Below are 22,524 nucleotides of genomic sequence, written 5' to 3' on the forward strand. Positions count from 1 at the left end.
GTAGCTGAAGCCAAATTCTTTAAAATTGTCCTGGACGCGTTACTGAATCATATCGTAAAAATAAAACGCAAAGTGTACTGTTAAAAGCAGCCTTGGTCTGCGGGACTAATGAGGAAACATGTTTGTACCAAATAGAACTTGATGAATGCTGTTGGTGGTTTCAGTTATTATCATGGTGCGCTTACAAGCACATAATAATTGAAAAGTTCGTAACAGCTAAGAACTGTGTGTCGCACCGGACTCGAATGCGGAACCTCGCTTTTGGCGTGCATATCTCTTACCATCTGAGCTATCCAGACAGAATCACGATCCACCTCCACAGGCCCAATACTCCAGCACTTCTGTCTTACTTATGCTCTCCGGCATACCTTGCTCGACCAACACGGCTGGGAGAAAGGACCTCACTGAGAAAGAGCTTCCGCACAGCCTGGGGAGTGTTCCCAGAATGAGCCTTTCAGTCTGGAGCGAAGTGTTTGCTAGTTTGAGACTTTTTGACAGATTAAAATTGTCTGCCACTCTGACTCGAACGCAAAACCTAGCATTTCGTGAGAAGTGCTTTTACCGATGGAGGTAATCACGGCCGGCGATCACAGGCTCAACGCTGTCAACATTTCTCTCCCACTTTTCAAAGACGAGCACCACCCACAGCCGTGCGTTTAGCGACCTCTACTGTATTACGAAGCATCTGAGTTCAGATAAACGAAAACAATAACATTAAATAAAGTGAAAATTACTGTCACGTGCCGTAATGTCAATATATAGAATTTACTTTGTGTGTAAAGCTTACGATAAAATACATAATGCTATTTACAGCGGCCTTATCCGATATTTTATTGACAACGTCATCTCTCCGAGATATGAAGGTAGTTTAACAACGGGAGTACATATCATCAAAATATAGTTGTGTTTTGGTCGGTATGTAAACAGACCTTCAGTTGCTCAAGTAAAAGACACTACGTAGACCCATATTTGATCACTTTTCCTGGTTCCTTGGAGTAGTTTAGGAAGGCAAGCTACAGCATAACAGTCAAAATTTAATGCCCTTGTAAAGATTATGAGAAATGGTCTTCGTTGATAACATTACTGCTGTATTTATGCACTTGTGTTACCAGAAATAAAAATTATTGCTTCAGTATTAACGATTTTTGGAACAAAAACTTTCTTACAGCACCTTAGAACCAGTCAGTTCCCTAATATGGCATCTAGAACGTTATCAATAAATTATTTATTTTGTAATTTGTCGCATCATTTTTTGGAATTCCGTTGTAGTAGAACATCTTCTTGATGTTTTGGATACAAATCGGTTACGTACAGAAAAAGGTACATAGTTTCTGAATCTCCTGATATATGTGAGATTTGGCAAGAGAACGTTTGATATTTCCGCTCTTGGATTATTACAGGGGAGTTCCCAAGCTTATTGTATCAGTCCAACGGAAGAACCACCACAAATGGTTTCCTACTGAGTGTTGAGGCGTGTAAGACTCTAGACTCGCTTTCCGTAAGCAAGAGCAGTAGACGAGTAAGTCATAAGAAACGAAGCACAGTGTTAGTATGGGAAAGGATGGAGAAGCAAACCGGCACTTCATCTCCAAGGGAAATATACCAGCATTTGCGTTAAAAGAGATTTAGGGAAATCGCGAAGAAGCAAGTCTGGATGGCTACATTTGAATCTGAACCGAACTCAAATAACAATACATGCCAAGTGACTCAGTGTCTTACCACTGTCGTGTCCACCTCGCTCGGTGGGGTCCATTGTTTCGCAGGTATTCTGAAATCCCCGCGCCACAGTACCGTCGCTAAAACAGCCGAAAAAATGGCGAAATTCATTGGTAAAGCGTACTACTGTTTTGTACTTTTGAAAGATAACAACAGTTGATGCTCAGTTGTTGGAAAACATTGGTTTTGCGACGTAAACACTTTTAATGCCGTCAAACAAATTTGAATGACGAAGAGCGAATTGGCAGACAACTTCTCTGTGGAGAAGCGGGAATCGCAAGACGGATACGTCAGTCTTCTAGACACTGCGAAAAATGAAACATAGCCTGAATCAGTATTAAATATCTTGCATGACATTTTGAGCATGACAGTGGCCGCGCCAGCCTGATTCCGTGGCTGTTCACAAAACTTCGAAAGAGCCACCGAATCTTGGCAGTAGCGGAAATGTTGCAACTTTGTCAAACCTCTAATGATTTCTTTGAACGCCTAACCGCCATGGTAGAGTGTTGGTTCTATCTCTCTGATCCGTGGCAAAGGAGCAAAGCAAGCAGCGAAGACATGTGGATTCATCACAGCCGAATAAGCCGAAGAGGCAAGAACCATCGAGCCAAGCGAAGCTGAGTGCTTTTTGGGACTGCCACGACGTCTCCCAAACCAATTACTCTCGTAGTCGACAAAGGAGCGCTATCAAAACATCCTCATAACGTCGCAGGAGGCTACGGAACGAAGCGTTTCAGGAATCTGTCCAAGAGGATCTGTTGCTCCTCTCGAACAGCACACTTCAATCTGCACAGAACACTCAAAAGTGCTTCATATTCTCATAGGACTGCGAACGGTCTCTTCTTCCTCTTTTCGCGAATGACGTAACCATTGCGTGGCAGGAATGAATGATGACGGGGTTATTTTCGAGGTGAAAAGTTTCCTGAATAGTCAAATCGTAGGCGTTACCAACAAAGGACTCGGAGAAGTCATCCATCGTTTGGTCAAATAGAGTAGATCTCGCAATGGACACGGTGTAGTAGCTGTAGATGGATAACTGTGGACCTATTTGACTCGTATTTCAGGGCTGGTATTTACTCAACAGTTGAACGTCGGACCGAGTCAGTGCAACTAAAATGGAACTACCCGGTATGACACAGTTTTACGTATCCCTGACAACATGAACCAGATTTACATTTCGGTGGTCACCGTTGGTTCCCAGCCCTGACTGCAATCCAACGCTGCGTGGTGAACAAGCATCTTGTGAATATCCGCCTTCAGTTTTTCCATAAATAGGATGCGATGTACACTCAGAATTTAAGAACAATGTAAGAAATTCAATTTCAAAGATTCAGGTTTCGGCAGGTGCGAATCTCATCCAACCATCAGTTTAATAAGTGACGGTAGCAAAATACAGAAAAGGATTATTTACAGAGGATTGGAAAAACTATTATAAGCCGACCTCGAGGATGATTAGTTTGCGTTACGGAGAAAGGTAGCAACACGCCAGTGGACACTACCTACTGGTGCTGTGCCCTGCGTGCAGATGCAGCCTCGGGACTGACAAACAACGCCGAATAAGCGACATGAACAGCACAGGGTTTACTGCTAGAAACATTACGCCTTTGTGTGCAGGTGATAATGATGGCGGGACAATGGGTGAGCATGATTTCCGATACAGCAAACGATCACTGACGAATGGACACTGCCCATTGCATTTTCCAACCTCTCTTAGACCATTACCCTTGAGTACAATTAGACATTAGCTAATACACCCATCCTCCCCACTCTTCCCCTCCCCCCAGCAATCTGTTGCCCACCTCACACTACCCACATTGTCGTCAACTGTAGCGTCTAACTAAACTGTGGAATGAAAGACTTTTCTTGGAATACTTTTATTTTTAAGATGGTGACAGACGAAATTTATTTAGTTTGTGTGTGTGTGTGTTTGTGTGTATGTGTATGTGTTAGAATGAATGGCAAAGAAATTCAGGGGGTGCCGCAAGTGCTACCCACATCTCTTCTCAGATAAGAAAGCTAATTATCCACAGTGAGGGTAGACACTTGTTACAAATCATGCTTCCCCTGCATTACTCCTCTCCATTGCAGCCGTTGCTTGACCTGCACGCTGCAGCCCCATATAACATCAACTAAGTTAAACTGTGTGCACTACACTTACTGTTTTACACCTACATGGATACTCTGCAAATCACATTTAAGTGCCTGGCAGACGGTTCATCGAACCACCTTCACATTTATCTATTATACCAATCTCGTATAGGGCGTGGAAAAAATGAACACATTTATCTTTCTGTAAGACCTCTGAGTCCCCTTATTTTATCATGGTGATTGTTACTCCCCATGTAGGTCGGTGTCAACAAAATATTTTCGCATTCGATGGAGAAAGTTGGTGATTGGAAATTTGTGAGAAGGTTCCGACGCAGTGAAAAACACCTTTGTTTCATGATGTCCACCCCAAATCCTGTATCATTTCAGTCATACTCTCGCCCCTATTTCGCCATAATACGAAACGTACTGCCCTCTTTTGAACTTTTCCGATATACTCCGTCAATTCCATCTGGTAAGGATCCCACACCGCGCAGCAGTAGTCTAAAACAGGACGGACAAACGCCTTGTAGGTAGTCTCCTTAGTAGGTCTGTTACATTTTCCAAGTGTCCTGCCAATAAGACGCAGTCTTTGGTAAGTCTTCCCCACAACATTTTTTATGTGTTCCTTACGATTGAAGTTGTTCGTAATTGTAATTCCTAGGTATTTACTTGAATTTTCGGCTTTTAGCTTTGACTGATTTATCACCTAACCGAAGTTTAACGGATTCCTCTTAGCACTAGTGTGCTCACACTTTTCGTTATTTAGGGTCAACTGCCAATTTTCGCACCATTCAGCTATCTTTCGTAAATAGTTTTGCAGTTTGTTTTGATCTCCTGATGAATTTATTAGTCGATAAACGGCAGTGTCATCTGCAAACAACCTAAAACGGGTGCTCTGATTGTCACCGTTTTCTTCAAGGTAATTCATAATGTTCGAACACAATATATGCTCCAGAATTCTGCTGCATATCGACGTTAATGATATGGGCCTGTAATTTCGTGGATTACTCCTAGTACCTTTCTTGAATATTGGTGTGACCTGTGCAACTTTCCAGACTTTCGGTACGGATCTTCCGTCAAGCGAAAGATTGTATACGATTGTTTAGTATGGAGGTATTGAATCAGCATACTCTGAAAGGAACCTAATTCGTATACAGACTGGACCTGAACACTTGGTTTTGTTAAGTGATTGAAGTTGCTTCACTACTCCGAGCATATCTACTTCTACGTTACTCATGTTGGCAGCTGCTATCGATTCGAATTCTGGAATATTTACTTCGTCTTTTTTGTGAAGGCATTTCGGAAGGCTGTGTTTAGTAACTCTGTTTTGGAAGCACTGTCCTCGACAATACCTCCATTGCTATCTCGCAGAGAAGGCATAGATTGTGTCTTGCCGCTATGATACCTTACATAAGACCAGAATCTCTTTGGATTTTCTACCAGGTTTCGAGGCAAATTTTCGTTGTTGAAAGCATTATAAGCATCTCGCATTGACGTTAGCGCTAAACTTCGAGCTTCTGTAAAAGATCGCCAATCTTGGGGATTTTGCGTGTTTAAATTTGTTCATAAATTACTTAACTGCTGCAGTCATTACTTCTGAATTGACAGAAATTGGAAGACCTCAAGCCGTTAATGCTCTGTATCTGATTACTGTCAGTAATAGTAATAATAATAATAATAATATTAATAATAATAACAATAATACTGTGAACAGCACTATGGCAGCCCTTACGTAGTTATTGCTATTTTATGCTATTATTTAAATCATTTATCTGTTTCGAAGCGAGTAATGAAGGAATTCCTGGACTACTGCAGGTACTATCTGCAACTTGGAGAAGACAATTTCTTGATATGCTTAGGATTTGTTATATATATGCGTCACTTTTATCATCAGCGACGTGCGGGACAAAGTACAGTATAAGTGTGTTGTGGGTGAACTACATGAGGAGCCTGCAACCTCCACCGAATTAACGCTACTAACTGAGAAAATTGATTACTGATAACATATACACTCAGTATTAGAGTCTTACAAAATTATGATAATAGTAATGATCTTTGAAAATAATTTAGTTTTGTGAGTGAAACAGAATCGAAGCACTTAGTTTTTACCCCTCAGAAAATTTCATCTCACCACTCAGGAGGTAATTAACCCCGTGTTGGGAACTACTGACCTAATGAGATGCGCCTGTGTTGAGCGATATCTGCAATAGTCTCCCTGCGATTGCTGCGAATTTCTTCCTCGACTGCCGGGACGCTGTGATCCCTGGGCGAGTTTGATGGCCTAACTTCGCGATCATCAGCCAATTCTCCGTGGCCTTAGTCAATGTCACTACTGCTGCTGGGGGCGCCACTACATTTGGACCACATGTAGTCAGCATTTCACGGTGAATACGTGTGAAATGTCAGTCTTTTCTCCACAAGAATCGTACTTTCCCGCGTACGTCTAGTTAGGAGTTCTCTCCAGTTGTTACACCGTTTCACTTACACTGTGATGCAACTGCTACCAGTACCGCAGAGGAAGTGTGTTTGAAGAAAAGCCTGATCACAATCTCCAGTCTGGCAGTGCGGACTCTAACTGTGCAATGATTTAAGAGTGGGACGACATGTGTACCATACTTTATGAAGTTCCTACGTGTTTATACAGATGTTGCGACAGTAATAGCTGGAATACCCTCACAAAAATTAAGAAGACAGTAGGAATAAATCAGAGGAAGCCAAAGGTTATCTACAGCCTGTACAAAAAGTCGACTAAGGTACAAGAGTCTGTAAGTATGAAAGGAAAGCAAAATTTGAGAAGGAAGTGAGACACTCTTCCAGCCTACCACCCTCATTCAATCACGTTGAGCAAGCTGTAAAGAAATCAAGGAGAAATTTTGGAAAGGAATTAAGATTCCTGGAGAAAAAAAATGAAAAATGGGGAGTTTGCCGATGACACTGTAATCCTGTCAGAGACAACAAAGGGTGAACGGAATGGATAATATCCTCAACATTGATTACAAGACGAATATCAACAAAAGCAGTAGAATATTGTAAAAATTAAATCAGGCTATACGCGGTGGCCTCGCGGTTCTAGGCGCGCAGTCCGGAACCGCGTGACTGCTGCGGTCGCAGGTTCGAATCCTGCCTCGGGCATTGATGTGTGTGAAGTCATTAGGTTAGTTAGGTTTACGTACTTCCACGTTCTAGTGGAGTGATGACCACAGATGTTAAGTCCGATAGTGCTCAGAGCCATTTTTTGAAATCAGGCTGTACTGAGAGAATATGATTGGGAAATGGGACAAAAAAGTTGTAGATTATCTGTTGTATTGGGTAGCAAGATGAGTGAAAATGTCTGAGTAGGATATAAAATGCAAACTGATAATACACTCCTGGAAATGGAAAAAAGAACACATTGACACCGGTGTGTCAGACCCACCATACTTGCTCCGGACACTGCGAGAGGGCTGTACAAGCAATGATCACACGCACGGCACAGCGGACACACCAGGAACCGCGGTGTTGGCCGTCGAATGGCGCTAGCTGCGCAGCATTTGTGCACCGCCGCCGTCAGTGTCAGCCAGTTTGCCGTGGCATACGGAGCTCCATCGCAGTCTTTAACACTGGTAGCATGCCGCGACAGCGTGGACGTGAACCGTATGTGCAGTTGACGGACTTTGAGCGTGGGCGTATAGTGGGCATGCGGGAGGCCGGGTGGACGTACCGCCGAATTGATCAACACGTGGGGCGTGAGGTCTCCACAGTACATCGATGTTGCCGCCAGTGGTCGGCGGAAGGTGCACGTGCCCGTCGACCTGGGACCGGACCGCAGCGACGCAAGGATGCACGCCAAGACCGTAGGATCCTACGCAGTGCCGTAGGGGACCGCACCGCCACTTCCCAGCAAATTAGGGACACTGTTGCTCCTGGGGTATCGGCGAGGACCATTCGCAACCGTCTCCATGAAGCTGGGCTACGGTCCCGCACACCGTTAGGCCGTCTTCCGCTCACGCCCCAACATCGTGCAGCCCGCCTCCAGTGGCGTCGCGACAGGCGTGATTGGAGGGACGAATGGAGACGTGTCGTCTTCAGCGATGAGAGTCGCTTCTGCCTTGGTGCCAATGATGGTCGTATGCGTGTTTGGCGCCGTGCAGGTGAGCGCCAGAATCAGGACTGCATACGACCGAGGCACACAGGGCCAACACCCGGCATGATGGTGTGGGGAGCGATCTCCTACACTGGCCGTACACCTCTGGTGATCGTCGAGGGGACACTGAATAGTGCACGGTACATCCAAACCGTCATCCAACCCATCGTTCTACCATTCCTAGACCGGCAAGGGAACTTGCTGTTCCAACAGGACAATGCACGTCCGCATGTATCCCGTGCCACCCAACGTGCTCTACAAGGTGTAAATCAACTACCCTGGCCAGCAAGATCTCCGGATATGTCCCCCATTGAGCATGTTTGGGACTGGATGAAGCGTCGTCTCACGCGGTCTGCACGTCCAGCACGAACGCTGGTCCAACTGAGGCGCCAGGTGGAAATGGCATGGCAAGCCGTTCCACAGGACTACATCCAGCATCTCTACGATCGTCTCCATGGGAGAATAGCAGCCTGCATTGCTGCGAAAGGTGGATATACACTGTACTAGTGCCGACATTGTGCATGCTCTATTGCCTGTGTCTATGTGCCTGTGGTTCTGTCAGTGTGATCATGTGATGTATCTGACCCCAGGAATGTGTCAATAAAGTTTCCCCTTCCTGGGACAATGAATTCACGGTGTTCTTATTTCAATTTCCAGGAGTGTATAATGGGAAACAAAACCATGTTAACAACTAATATAAATTTATATGTTGTGAAGTCTCTTCTGAAGATTTTTAAATGGAGTCTGGGCTTGCACAAAGGGGAAAGACAGGCGATAAACAGTTCAGATGGGAAGAGAGTACCTTACTTTTGAAGCGTCGTGCTACAGATTAATAATGCAGATTTGATGGGTAGGTCAAATAAGTTGTGGGGTGGTACAGAGTCGAACTGGGGAAAAAAAAAATTGTGCAGAGCTTCACTAAAAGAAGGGATCGTTATGTAGGACACATCCGGAGGCATAAAGGAGCAGTCTTATTGGTAACGGAGGAAAGTGTGGAGGGTAACAATTGTTGGGGTAGAGCAAGGCTTGAATACATCGGAAGGCGGCATTGATCTTGCACTTCTATCAGTTTCGTCTCTGTCTGCGTCCTCTTATACTGGAATCGTGGCAGGGAGGAAGGCCACGCTGAGAATCGGGCTGACTGATATTTTACCTTCATTTTTATTACGTTTGGCATTTAGCACACAGTCTACTTTAACCACCTTGCCTCAGCACATGGATGACTGCTACACTTTTATGAATGAGGCTGCAACAGCACAGCCGTACACATTGGTAAACTGACGTGGTCTTTCTTGGTTCAGCTTTGTAGCGCGGGCTAGGAGCGGTCGTTGAGTTTAATTTTTCGAAGCTGTCTCGGGGCGCCAGTCTAGCAGAGCGTCTGTCCTGTCCCCCTGGACGTTCTTATCGCAAGACCTCGCCGTTTGGTTCCTCAGAGTTACGCGCAAGACAAGCGCTTGCACTCAAAAATTCAACTTGTCGGTTCTTCATTTCGCCCCCTCCATAGTTCTCTCTCTCTCTCTCTCTCTCTCTCTCTCTGTTCGTAGAGTTGAGGCAGACTAGATTTTGCACAGAGTAACCGTCGCTATGCTGGGTTCCGGTGAGCATGATGTGCCACTTCTGTGCGCAGCTGGAAGGTGACTTTGGATGAGAGTTGGGTAACATCTTCGTGTTAGGAATTTTCCATAATTTTTAAAATCATTTGTCAGAAGCGTTGTGGGGTTCTCGTAAGTAATAACATTGTTATCGTTTAAATGCAGCGCTAGGGCTGACTGTTTCTCATGCAGTCACGATTCACATCATGCATCGTGATACCGATCAAGTTAAGCGCTACCTTTCACTGTGAATCGCAAGCCAAGTTCGAGGACTCAACCTTTTCTAGAAAATGGTGAATTCTGCCTTCGGGTTGTTCTTTGAATGTTTGAATTTTTGTGCGTGAGCACATGAGCGCCAATGTTACGTTCCTTAGTTAATCTAATCTATGCTTAATAATGATGAGTAGTATAATAACAACGAATTTTCCCTCATCGATCCTTTGTGCTAGATCTTCATACGTGTTAAACTGAAAAATGACAAATAAAAGGCCGGCCGGGGAGGCCAAGCGGTTCTAGGCGCTACAGTCTGGAACTGTGCGACCGCTACGGTGGCAGGTTCGAATCCTGCCTCGGGCATGGATGTGTGTGATCTCCCTAGGTTAGTTAGGTTTAAGTACTTCTAAGTTCTAGGAGACTGATGACCTCAGAAGTTAAATCCCATAGTGCTCAGAGCCGTTTGAACAAATAAAAGTCTTTTCATTCCAGCGATATGTTATTACGCAAATTATCCAAATTTTCTATGGAGATTAGAGTCAATTTGTTATCAAAATAATTTCAAACTAAATCCAGTCAAAATTGGAGAGACTGCGGACACGCATATTTCTTTTCAACTGCAATACAGCAACACTGATCGTGTTATTACTTCCTTTTCTCCCATCTACGCAGTTGTAGTATTCCATTGCATGCAATGGTTAGCCGCTAAAGTGATATGTGTGCTGTGCCAGCCGCAGAGATGCAAGGGCAGTTCAACAGAAGAACCGTTTCAACCCCCGGGGGTGTGTGTTGATCTCTGGTGTCGACACAGGTAGAGGGAGGACGGAGGCTACAGGTGACTTTGCACTGTGCCCGATCGGCTTCCTGGAGGGATTCTGTCTCCCACAGGCACTCTGATGCGTTTTTCTGATAAGAATGTCTGCGAAACGTTTCCGGGGGGAAAGAAGATTTGGTAAATAACATGACCAGTTTTTTGAATCGTTGTTAAGGGACAACTTTCTAGGAAAGATAACGATCTCTTCTAGAAAACACGGACAGTTCGTGGGAACGACTGCCATACGCTTCAGCCGAACAACAGTTTTCCCTTTTCTTTCCATTTTCTCTAGGAAATAGGGCCTAAAAGGCGCCAAATATCTGGATTGGCTGGAATACTATGACGTAACATTTTTCGACGCTAGTTTCTGGAAGCGGGGCTACAGTATACTTGATTGCAAGGGCTGCATTTTTCCTAATGTGGTGGGAGTACAGCAGTGTCTGCTTAATTTTTATCATTGGCAGATCAAATATGTTACTTTTCTGATCGGAAATTGGTGCTTAAGACGTCCCCAGAAATTCACCTCTGATTTTGCGCAACTTCAGGCTTTGTTTGCAGAGAGGACACTTCGGGCTCTGTCTGCAACAGAGTTACTTTGAGTGTTACACTCGTAGAGACACTTCGAGTTCGTCAGCTAGCTGGAACACTTTGTGGTCACGACGCTCCGGGCGGAGACTTCGCTAGCAGACCCCTGCGTCAGACCTCAACCGATGGTGGTGACGCAGAAGTGGTGACCACACAGCCACGCTTTTTATCGAGCCGTTGGCTCCTCCCTCAGCCAGCGTATTCAAACTCCAACGATCGTGAAATTTGCGACTATCACCGGCGGTACAGGTTGCAATGAATGTAGTAGCTGCCACAGTGAGAATCTACCTAGCCATTTGGGGCCGTCACAGCTGCACGACTACTTCCTTTTATTGGATTGGATTGGATTGGATTGTTTGGGGGAAGAGACCAAACAGCGAGGTCATCGGTCTCATCGGATTAGGGCAGGACGGGGAAGGAAGTCACCCGTGCCCTTTCAAAGGATACATCCCGGCATTTTCCTGGAGAGATTTTAGGGAAATCAAGGGAAACCTAAATCAGGATGGCCGGACGCGGGATTGAACCGTCGTCTTCCCGAATGCGAGTCCAGTGTCTTCCTATTATTCCAAGCATGAATGCCAATCACTGTAGTCGAGTTACAGATTTGAGCCAGTTAAAATTTAGTATCTTAGAGAGCTCAACTGACCATCACGTGCTTCCCTTCCTGAACTTTGGAACTTTGCCTACCAGGAGTCACGCCAATTTTATATTATTTGTGTTTATCATTATTGTCTTTGCACCTGGAGTAACTTTTACAGAAATGCTTGATGATATTTTTAACAAAATTAACTTGTGCTAATAAACTCAGGAATTTACCGCAACTCTGAATTTCATTTCATAGCTAGTTATTTCTGTTCATAACTAAGGAAACTATGTGATTTTCCCCGACCACTGAATCACTGCTGGGCACAAAATTAGCCTTCATTAATTCCGTAGTGCACAGTTCAATTAGCGTGGTTCATTGGGGTGAGATCTAGATAGATAAATAAGTAGCATCATTTCTCACTCTCTTGAATACCAAGGGGGGATTTCGCAAAATGTTCGTTGAAGATGGGTAGTACGCTCCATTCTGTGCACAAATATCGATTTGAAATCAAATTAATGCGCTAGGCTTTTCCCCAGCGTGCATATCAGCACGCCAGTCCACCTACTCATTTACCCTGTAAAGCAAGCCTGGCCACGGTTTGCCTCCAGCCGGGTCCGCTCAGAGCTCTGGCTTTCCTCACCACTGCGCTATTCCGAGCAGGTGTGTGAGTGAGACGGCCTTATGCCGAGGCCATAAAATTAGGAAGAAGTGCTTGCAGCACAGTACAGCTACTTCAAAGAGACGAATATTGCACCATATTTTAAATAAGCGGAACTTTATCATTAGTGTTTATTTCTATCTTCTTATTTTTCGCCCAAAGCAATAACTTTAGTACTTAATTCAAGAAATACAGTAGTCAGTGCAATACCGTGAGCGTAACTACAAAAAGCTTTATATGCAGGCATTTAAATTTTAGTTATGATGTTTATAAAGTATTACACATTTCGATTTTAGAACATGTAACACATCTGGAAACTGCGGTTCATTATAAAAACACACGGTGTAACACAGATTAAAATGTGTTAAATCCAATTGTTGGCGGGGCTTTCTCAGCTTCAGAAAAAAAAACAAGAAACTCTTCGCACACATACGTTGAGCCAAACATTTACGTTATTATAGCGACTTGTCCACGCAGTAGAGGGTATTGCTCTTCGGGTAAAATTTTATAAGAATCTTGTAACTTCCTGGATTGGATAAACAAGCCACTGAGCCAAGTGCTACACTGTATGTCTAACGGCTGTATTAATGAAGAGGTACATCAACAGGCAACTACGAGAACGGCCTGACAAATAAATTGAAATCATTCTTCAGTCACACAAAGTCTTGGAAAGTTCTTGGAAACTCATGATGAAATTTTTTCATTATTGAAACATAGTCAGTCTTCTCTGCTCAACAAATGACTATCATGAGTTCGGGGAAATGTTGTATGCCATCAACTGGAAGATGATTTTTCCATAGTATTAATTTTTGTTTGATAGCATCAATATTGCCCCCTGTAACTTGCCAATGGTTCTCCCGTCGCTTTAAAACATCTAATGGACTCGAATACATGGCGATGTCCACCATAAAAGATTTTGTCACTGCACTATTTACCTGTAACTCACGTTGTGTTTTTTTTTTTTTTTTTTTTTTTTTTTTTTTTTTTTTTTTTTTTTTTTTTTTGTAACAGCCACCTTCACCCAGCATTCACTCTCCTTTGTTAGAAGACATGCACATAATATTGTATTTATGGGTGGTGTTATAATGATGTTCCAACGAATGTTTTTCCAGGTCATATTAGTGCTATGGTAAACAAGCAATTTGCACAGCCTTCAAACTATATATAACCCGATGATGTGGCTTCCACAGCACTTCTTTTGACAACTGTGTCGACGCCACGACATTCCTAATACAAAACGAGGAGTATTGTTAGCAAACTGTGAGGGACCCAACTGCCTTGCTCTAGTGTCGTCCGGCTGCAAACTTTTCCTATTCCGCCCTCACCTCACAGCCCCACTGGGAGTGCCTGTGGTCGCAGAGCGTTGTTTGAGCAGGCTCGCTGTAAAGGAAGATGCTAGGAAGCGTTTAGTGAAGTTGATTCCCTGATCGGTACATCTGAAGTCCAAGGGTTAAAATGCAATTGTCCACTTTTTTGTGACAGGACATAGGATAAAATTCCATTACTGTTGGCATGACTTCAGGCGTCTTGTCACTCAGTGAACGTTAGAGAATGATAAGGTATATTTTGTTCAATATGTAGTTCATGGGTGCGCAAAAGTGCAAGTTATGTGGCGAAGGAACATCCCACCAAGATGCAATTACCAATGTTTAGACTAATTTCGATATTTCATAATCGGTAGGTGGCTTTTAACATCAATCAGTTCAAATGGCTGTATCTTCGGTATGAATAACCGGTTCAACTGTGTTTAGTCCTTTACGATTGGTTCACTACCGGATTCGTGGCACTAAAAGCCACATCTGTAGGTGAACATATGACAAACATTAGAGCGGAAAAGCTCGGAATCTTTTTACTAACATTCGTTGTCCGTCAGAACAAAACACTGCTAAAAGGCAATGTTGTTGTTCCGGTCTTCAGTCCAAACACTAGTTTGATGCAGCTCTCCACGCTACTCTGTCCTGTGCAAGCCTCTTTATCTCCGAGTAAATATTGCAACCTACATCCTTCTGAATCGTTTGTGTGTTGTCCTCAGCATAAGTTAGTTTAAGTTAGCTTAAGTAGTGCTTAAACTTAGGGACCGATGAACTCAGCAATTTGGCCCCATAAGACCTTACCACAAATGTTCAAACTCAATGCAATGGTGGCCCTGTCACTACTGTAATCAATCAGTGAGATCAGTTGAGATCCAGCACGGCGTTCCGTATTACCCTCCTCAACCCACCGATTCCACATTCTGCTAACAGTCATCGGATCTCGACCAATGCGAGCACCAATGTCGCGATACGATAAACCGCAATCGCGATAGGCTACAATACGACTTTTATCCAAGTCTGAAACGTGATGGTACGCATATCTCCTCCTTACACGAGGCGTTACAACAACGTTTCACCAGGCAACGCCGGACAAATGCTGTTTGTGTATGAGAAATCGGTTGGAAACTTTCCTCATGTCAGCACTTTGTAGGTGTCGCCACCAGCGCCAACCTCGTGTGGATGCTCTGAAAAGCTAATGATTTGCATATCACAGCATCTTGTTCCTGTCGGTTAAATTTCGCGTCTGTAGCACATCTTCGTGGTGAAGCAATTTTAATGACCAGTAGTGTAATTGCTCATAGATGTGGTTGCTCCAGCTACAAGGTTGTCTGCAAATGACTGTAGGTTGTGGAAGATGAAGAGGATGGCACATGGCAGTCTAGCCTGGAGGGTTGCATCATCGTAGTCTTGGGACTGAACGTACAACCAGGGCGTACCGAAATTCTCTCCCACCCCCACGGCCGAAGCTACGACGTTCACAGGAGCTGTCAGAGGGCAAGAAATGCGGAGAGCGCGTGACATCACGGTACCTTGCACAGCTCCCCGGGGCGGCAGGGGAAGTCGGTGCAGTTGCACGTGCGGCTGGAGTACTGCTGCCCGCCCGGCGCTATGCTGCACTCGCCTCTGAAGGCGGCGACGCCCGACGGCGGGCAGTCGGCGTCCAGCAACGCCGTCGCCCAGCCAGACGCCGCTGGAGCCTCCAGCAGCAGGAGCACCAGCAGCAGCGCCGGCGCGCTCCAGCATACACCGCGGTCGCGCCGCATCCCGGAGCCGGAGCACTGGGCATCAGGCGGCGTCCATCTCCAGAGGCGGTCCTCGGCCAAGCCCCCTGGCTGCCGCGGGCGCCGGCTGATAACACCCCCACCGGGCACCACCGCTCACTGGCACTCAATTACTCCAGCACACTTCTCGGGCTAACAGAGGAATATCACACACTGGTGGACGCGATATCCCTGTTCCCAGCCACAAGGACACTGGTCAGTTACCTGTGAGGTTTACAAGCGCCCGTCACTCACTGGGTGCTGGCCACACTCAAATGCGATTCCTAGTTTCCGACTGACGGTCACTTGCACGACGAAAGAGTGGCCACCAACCTACGACACCAAGAAGTTCTAGCGGAGATTAGTCACTTTTTGCACACAGCTATCTCCGATCTCTACTAAGCAAACACTTGGGAGATAATTTCCAACGAATATCACGCTAACGTGTCTTACGCTGAACAACAGTTACGTCACACCTAACGAGGATCAGTGGTCTCGGTCTTTAGATGTTGGTCACCAAACCTACGAATCACTTGTCACTACGAATAACACTCTCTTCAGAACGTCAACAACCCAATAAAACTGGCAGGGAGACGTCTATGGTCTGATATGGACAGACGTTTAACAACACAAGCCAACGACTCAATGATCTTCATGTTACATCCAGTGATGACGTATCAGCGGTCTTCAGCTGATACTACGTACCACAAAGCACTTACAACGAAGAACATACAGCTTGACCTCGTATAAACATCTAGGACAATTACTGCAATCGGCCTTTCGAGAACGCTGCTTTGAAGAAGTTTACAAAACAGGTCGGAAGAGGTATCAATCAGAAACTTTGCTTAAAAAAAGTTCTGAGTATTAAAAAGCACAAAAGAGTGATTTTGTACATCCCTTTGCAGTTAATTAAAGAACAGACAGTATTATTTTAGAAATATAGTGAAATTCACGTGGAAAGTTAACACAAGTTTGTTGCCAACCACGTATCATCTAGATACATAGAAACGTGGAAAAAAATAATTTTTTCTCCCGTCTGTAATAATGTAACACCCTGTAAACGGAAATGCGCCGCATACTTCAAGAGTCATTTTTCCATCATTTCCATCATTGTGTTAAAGAAGTAGACATGGCATGCATGGGTTGCGTAATCTTACAGAATTTTTACGAGTTACATACGATTTAAAAAAGGATAGCGAACTATCTTCAATGCGGCTACACACAAGATAATTCTATCACGTTTTGTAGAAAACGGACTCGCTGTGTATACGTGTTAAGGGGCGACAGACAGTTCGAGATAGGTTGCTTCCTGGAACCTTGAGTATTTCAACTATATGTCAGCAAGTATTTCCTTGTGAAACAAGAGACGAGCTGTTTCAAATAGGTTAGCGATTCCGGTCACTCAGTTGTGAACCGCCATTCGAGTAACCGTTTCAAAGAACGCAACACTCATCGTAACACTTGTAAGGCTCTGTGCAAACAACAGTGTTGACACTCGGCAAACACAAATGTGAGACTGAATGAGCTGTGTGACGTAACTGCTGGGAGCTCCGTGACGCACAAAGCAGCGCTACATTTTTCGCGACAATACGGAAAGAAATTTCCCCACCAAACCAGCAATAGAGTGATTGTATTTATGTCAACAGTTACTTTTTATTTCGTTTAAGTTTGCCTTCGTTGCTATGGTAAGCACTGCAAGACACTTCACCTTCGTTGTCGAAGTAGTAAATTTTAAGTGTAAACACGAATACGGAATACTCTGTAGGAGCACACACACTTTCACAGAACTGCAGTCAAACACGAGAGGGTGTATTTGTGCGGTATCGTCGTAATGATAGGGCAGGTTGGTTGTGGGGGAGTAACTCGATACCGGTGTTTAGAGACGGAAACACCTGTTGCCGCTCGCAGCGTCGTCAGGCGCGCGAGACGGCACTGCCTCCCGTTCGACGCGATCCAGACGTAGGTCCCGCCGGTCGGGACGGACGCGCGCTGCGGAGGTAACACGTGCAGCGACAGGTGGTAAACACGCGCGGTGCCACACGGAAAAGTGGCAGAGGGGCGACCGACCGGGGGCGACGCACGGGACAAGGCGGCGGTAGAGGCAGCGCGCTGGCGCGGCACGTGGTAACGCTGTAGCGGCGCTGCGGCGTCTTGGTCAGCACGGTGCGCTTGGCGCCGCCTCACTGAGGAAGCGCCAATGCCCGCGCCGCGGCAGCAGGGGTGGGGGCCGCAGAGCCGCGGGTCGGACCCGCTGCCGCCGCCAGCGGCAGATAAGCGGACACAGTGCGGCGTGGGGACTGGCAGGCGCCGCAGTGACGCCGCGCGGCGCCCGCGGTTGCGGCTCCCCGGGGAAGGAGGATGCAGATGATAAACGACTATTCATTGGACAAGTATATTAAACTAGAACTGACATGTGATTACATTTTCACGCAATTTCGATGCATAGATCCTGAGTAATCAGCACCAAGAACAACCACCTCTGGCATTGAGTCAAACAGAACTTGGATGGCGGGTACAGGTACAGCTGCCCATGCAGCTTCAACACGATACCACAGTTCATCAAGAGTAGTCACTGGAGTACTGTGACGAGCCAATTGTTTGGCCACCATTGACCACATGTTTTCAGTTGGTGAGAGATCTGGAGAATGTGCTGGTCAGAATCAGTCGAACATTTTATGTATCCAGAAAGGCCCGTACCGGACCTGCAACATCCGGTCGTGCATTATCCTGCTGAAATGTAGGTTTCCCAGGAATCGAATGAAGGGTAGAGCCACGGGTCGTAACAGATCTGAATAGCAACGTCCACTGTTCAAAGTGCCGTCAGTGCGAACAAGAGGTGTTCGAGACGTGTAACCGATGGCACGCCATACCATCACGCCGGGTGATACGCCAATATAGCGATGACGAATACACGCTTCGAATGTGCGTTCACCGAGATGTCGCCAAACACGGATGCGACCATCATCTTGCTGTAAGCAGAACCTGGATTTATCCGAAAAAATGACGTTTTGCCATTCCTGCGCCCAGGTTCGTCGTTGAGTACACCATCGCAGGCGCTCCTATCTGTGATGCAGCGTCAAGAGTAACCGCAGACATGGTCTCCGAGCTGATAGTCCATGCTGCTGCAAACGTCGACGAATAGTTCGTGCAGATGGTTGTTGTCTTGCAAACGTCCCCATCTGTTGACTCAGGGATCTAGAGGTGGCTGTACGATCCGTTATAGCCATGCGGACAAGATGCCTCTCATCTCGACTACTAGTGATACGAAGCCGTTGGCATCCAGCACGGCGTTCCGTAATACCCTCCTGAATCCACCGATTCCATATTCTCAACCAACGCGAACAGCAATGACGCGATACGATAAACCGCAGTCGTGATAAGCTACAGTCCGACCTTTATCAAAGTCGCAAACGTGCTGGTACGCATTTCACCTCCTTACACGAGGTATCACAACAACATTTCAGCACGCAAGGCAGGTCAACTGCTGTTTGTGTATGAGAAATCGGTTGGAAACTTTGCTCATACCAGCACGTTGTAGGCGTCGCCACCGGCGCCAACCTTGTGTGAATATGCCCTGAAAAGCTAATCACTTGCGTATCACACCATCTTCTTCCTGTCAGTTAAATTTCGAGTCTGTAGCACGTCATCTTCGTGGTGTAGTGCACATCTACACATAAAATATCCGTGTAGCCTCATGTAATGCGGAATTGACCACTGCATGTCACAAGAGGAATGTGAACTATCCTTCTAAAGCTGCTCAAGTCGACCGTTGGCGATCTTAATGTGACGTGGAAAAGCAAAGGAACAGCCACAGCGAAAGAGAGACCAGAAATACATCAGATAATGATGAACACGATCATCGATAACTGCAAGAGTGGTCGTAAAAAAATCTCCTAATGTCAGCGGAAGTTATCACTCGTGAGTTCCAAACTGCTACCAACAATCCAAGCAGCACAATGACTCTAAGTAGCCAGATGAAAGGAACGAGGTATGGTGGCGATAGAACTATTATGAGGGTTCAATGCATCCTATTAAAATTAACAGCCCATTAAAGGTATTTTTTCCCACATAAGGGATGCCAAGTGTAATGAATATTGGTATGTGTGGTAAAATCTAGTCTTAAATAAAACCGGATTTGACCCCCATAAGCTGCGCGGTGGGTTACACTAAGTGAAACTTTCTGCCTTAAGGATGTGGCCTAATTAATAAACGCGGTGGATTTTAGAAAGGAACGTCGGCGATCTGTTTCTGTAGCGGAACTGGAGGCAACTCGCTTCCCGTACCTCTTCTGAAGATATGCCGTATGCGTTGTCCCACTTGGCTTTCCCTCCGTCGGTTGCGAGCTATAACGCTTGTGCTATAATAAACAGTACATAACAATTGAATAACTAGGTAGGTGTAAGTGCTAAGCATAATAAGAATCGTATAATACACTCCTGGAAATTGAAATAAGATCACCGTGAATTCATTTTCCCAGGAAGGGGAAACTTTATTGACACATTCCTGGGGTCAGATACATCACATGATCACACTGACAGAACCACAGGCACACAGACACAGGCAACAGAGCATGCACAATGTCGGCACTAGTACAGTGTATATCCACCTTTCGCAGCAATGCAGGCTGCTATTCTCCCATGGAGACGATCGTAGAGATGCTGGATGTTGTCCTGTGGAACGGCTTGCCATGCCATTTCCACCTGGCGCCTCAGTTGGACCAGCGTTCGTGCTGGACGTGCAGACCGCGTGAGACGACGCTTCATCCAGTCCCAAACATGCTCAACGGGGGACAGATCCGGAGATCTTGCTGGCCAAGGTAGTTGACTTACACCTTCTAAAGCACGTTGGGTGGCACGGGATACATGCGGACGTGCATTGTCCTGTTGGAACAGCAAGTTCCCTTGCCGGTCTAGGAATGGTAGAACGATGGGTTCGATGACGGTTTGGGTGTACCGTGCACTATTCAGTGTCCCCTCGACGATCACCAGAGGTGTACGGCCAGTGTAGGAGATCGTTCCCCACACCATGATGCCGGGTGTTGGCCCTTTGTGCCTCGGTCGTATGCAGTCCTGATTGTGGCGCTCACCTGCACGGCGCCAAACACGCATACGACCATCATTGGCACTAAGGCAGAAGCGACTCGCATCGCTGAAGACGACACGTCTCCATTCGTCCCTCCATTCACGCCTGTCGCGACACCACTGGAGGCGGGCTGCACGATGTTGGGGCGTGAGCGGAAGACGGCCTAACGGTGTGTGGGACCGTAGCCCAGCTTCATGGAGACGGTTGCGAATGGTCCTCGCCGATACCCCAGGAGGAAGAGTGTCCCTAATTTGCTGGGAAGTGGCGGTACGTCCACCCGGCCTCCCGCATGCCCACTATACGCCCTCGCTCAAAAGTCCGTCAACTGCACATACGGTTCACGTCCACGCTGTCGTGGCATGCTACCAGTGTTACAGACTGCGATGGAGCTCCGTATGCCACGGCAAACTGGCTGACACTGACGGCGGCGGTGCACAAATGCTGCGCAGCTAGCGCCATTCGACGGCCAACACCGCGGTTCCTGGTGTGTCCGCTGTGCCGTGCGTGTGATCATTGCTTGTACAGCCCTCTCGCAGTGTCCGGAGCAAGTATGGTGGGTCTGACACATCGGTGTCAATGTGTTCTTTTTTCCATTTCCAGGAGTGTATAAGGGTACCAACTAGTATTGTTTCATTTCATTAATAGAAAAAATTAGTAGAACTGTGGCATTTCAGTCTTTGATCGCTACTTTTTTATTTTCAATAACCGGTTTCAGGCTTGCTACCCATCTTCAGATTTGTCAGATAAAGTTAAAAATATAATTAACAAGAGAGATTGTATAGTTACTGATAGAACTATCTAGTTTACAAAGCATTTCTTCGGAATGAATTAAAATGTAAACATACCATATATTGCAGTTACAGAGTAGCCTGTCACTACAGAACTAATGGTTCGCTGTCTTAACTAAAGTAATTTTTAATCTGTTTAAACCTTATATCACAGTTTGGCGAAACCTAATATACCAATAGCAGAAGCTTTATAAATTATAAGGAAAAACCTGATAAAAAATAGGTCAATGAGCACGGTTGAAATCGTCGAACTCGTGGGTATGCTAGAGTTCACATTGAGTTTTAATAGTTTTGTCTTTAACGACAAGGTTTTTATTCAAGATGAAGGTTTAGCTATGGGAAACAGTGTATCAAGAATTTTAGCTGAAATTTTTATGAATGGCTTTGAGAACAAAGTTTTCAGCTCTTTTCCAGAAATTAAGGAGAAGTTAATTTATTACAGACGGTATGTTGACGACACCATTTTATTATTCAAAGGGAAAAAGAAGAAGTAGTGGAAATGACTAAAGTTGTAAGCGAGCAGCATTGAAAAATTCAGTTCACGCTATAAATGGAGAACAACGGGGTGATTAACTTTTTAGATTTGACCGTCAGGAAGGAGGGAGGCAAGCACGTTTCCGGAAAACGGAAAAGAGCCTTGTTACGACAACATTATAGAAGCGACATCGCACCTGCCAGCACAGTATAAAAGAGCGTGCTTTCATGCAATGTGCAGCAGACCCCTGAGATTGCCACTAAAGGAAGATGAGTTGCAGAAAGAAATAGGCGTTATTAAGCAAGTAGCAAAAGCTAATAGGTACAGGACACAAGATGTTACACGTATGTTTAACAAGATCACAAAACAAATCCGCTGGTATCAGTAACGATACTAGGAAAATTAAAGTTAAGACGTTTGTCACTCGGACAGAATCGTTAAATGCTTTCCAAAAAACATCGCTGTGGCATTCCAGAATGAAGGGCAAATGCAACATAGATTAAGCAACGACAAAACAAATGAAATACAACAATTCCGGAGTATACAAGATCAAATATGCTGAATGTGACAGTTATTATATAGGGCAGAAAGGTCGGAATTTTGAAATTCCATACAGGGAACATTGCAGTCATGGAAATCGGCCAGCATTTGGAGCGCATGTAAAGGATACTAAACAAGAAGTGAGCACTATAGATGAACAAATGGAGGCGCTACATAAAGCTCGAAATCGT

The 22,524-nt window shown here is 45.4% G+C and overlaps 1 protein-coding gene across 1 annotated transcript in view; it reads right to left on the reverse strand.

Annotated features, from left to right (window-relative positions):
- LOC126267888 (atrial natriuretic peptide receptor 3) overlaps positions 1-17,582 on the reverse strand; it is a 423,241-nt gene extending 405,659 nt beyond the window's left edge. The window contains exon 1 of the mRNA XM_049973197.1: positions 15,218-17,582. Coding sequence (XP_049829154.1) covers positions 15,218-15,451 — 234 coding nt within the window. The 5' untranslated portion in view covers positions 15,452-17,582. The remainder of the gene's footprint in view (positions 1-15,217) is intronic.
- Positions 17,583-22,524: the final 4,942 nt, after the last annotated feature.

The sequence above is a fragment of the Schistocerca gregaria genome, chromosome 4 (assembly GCF_023897955.1).
Source record: "Schistocerca gregaria isolate iqSchGreg1 chromosome 4, iqSchGreg1.2, whole genome shotgun sequence".
In the NCBI taxonomy this organism is placed as follows: Eukaryota; Metazoa; Arthropoda; class Insecta; order Orthoptera; family Acrididae; genus Schistocerca; species Schistocerca gregaria.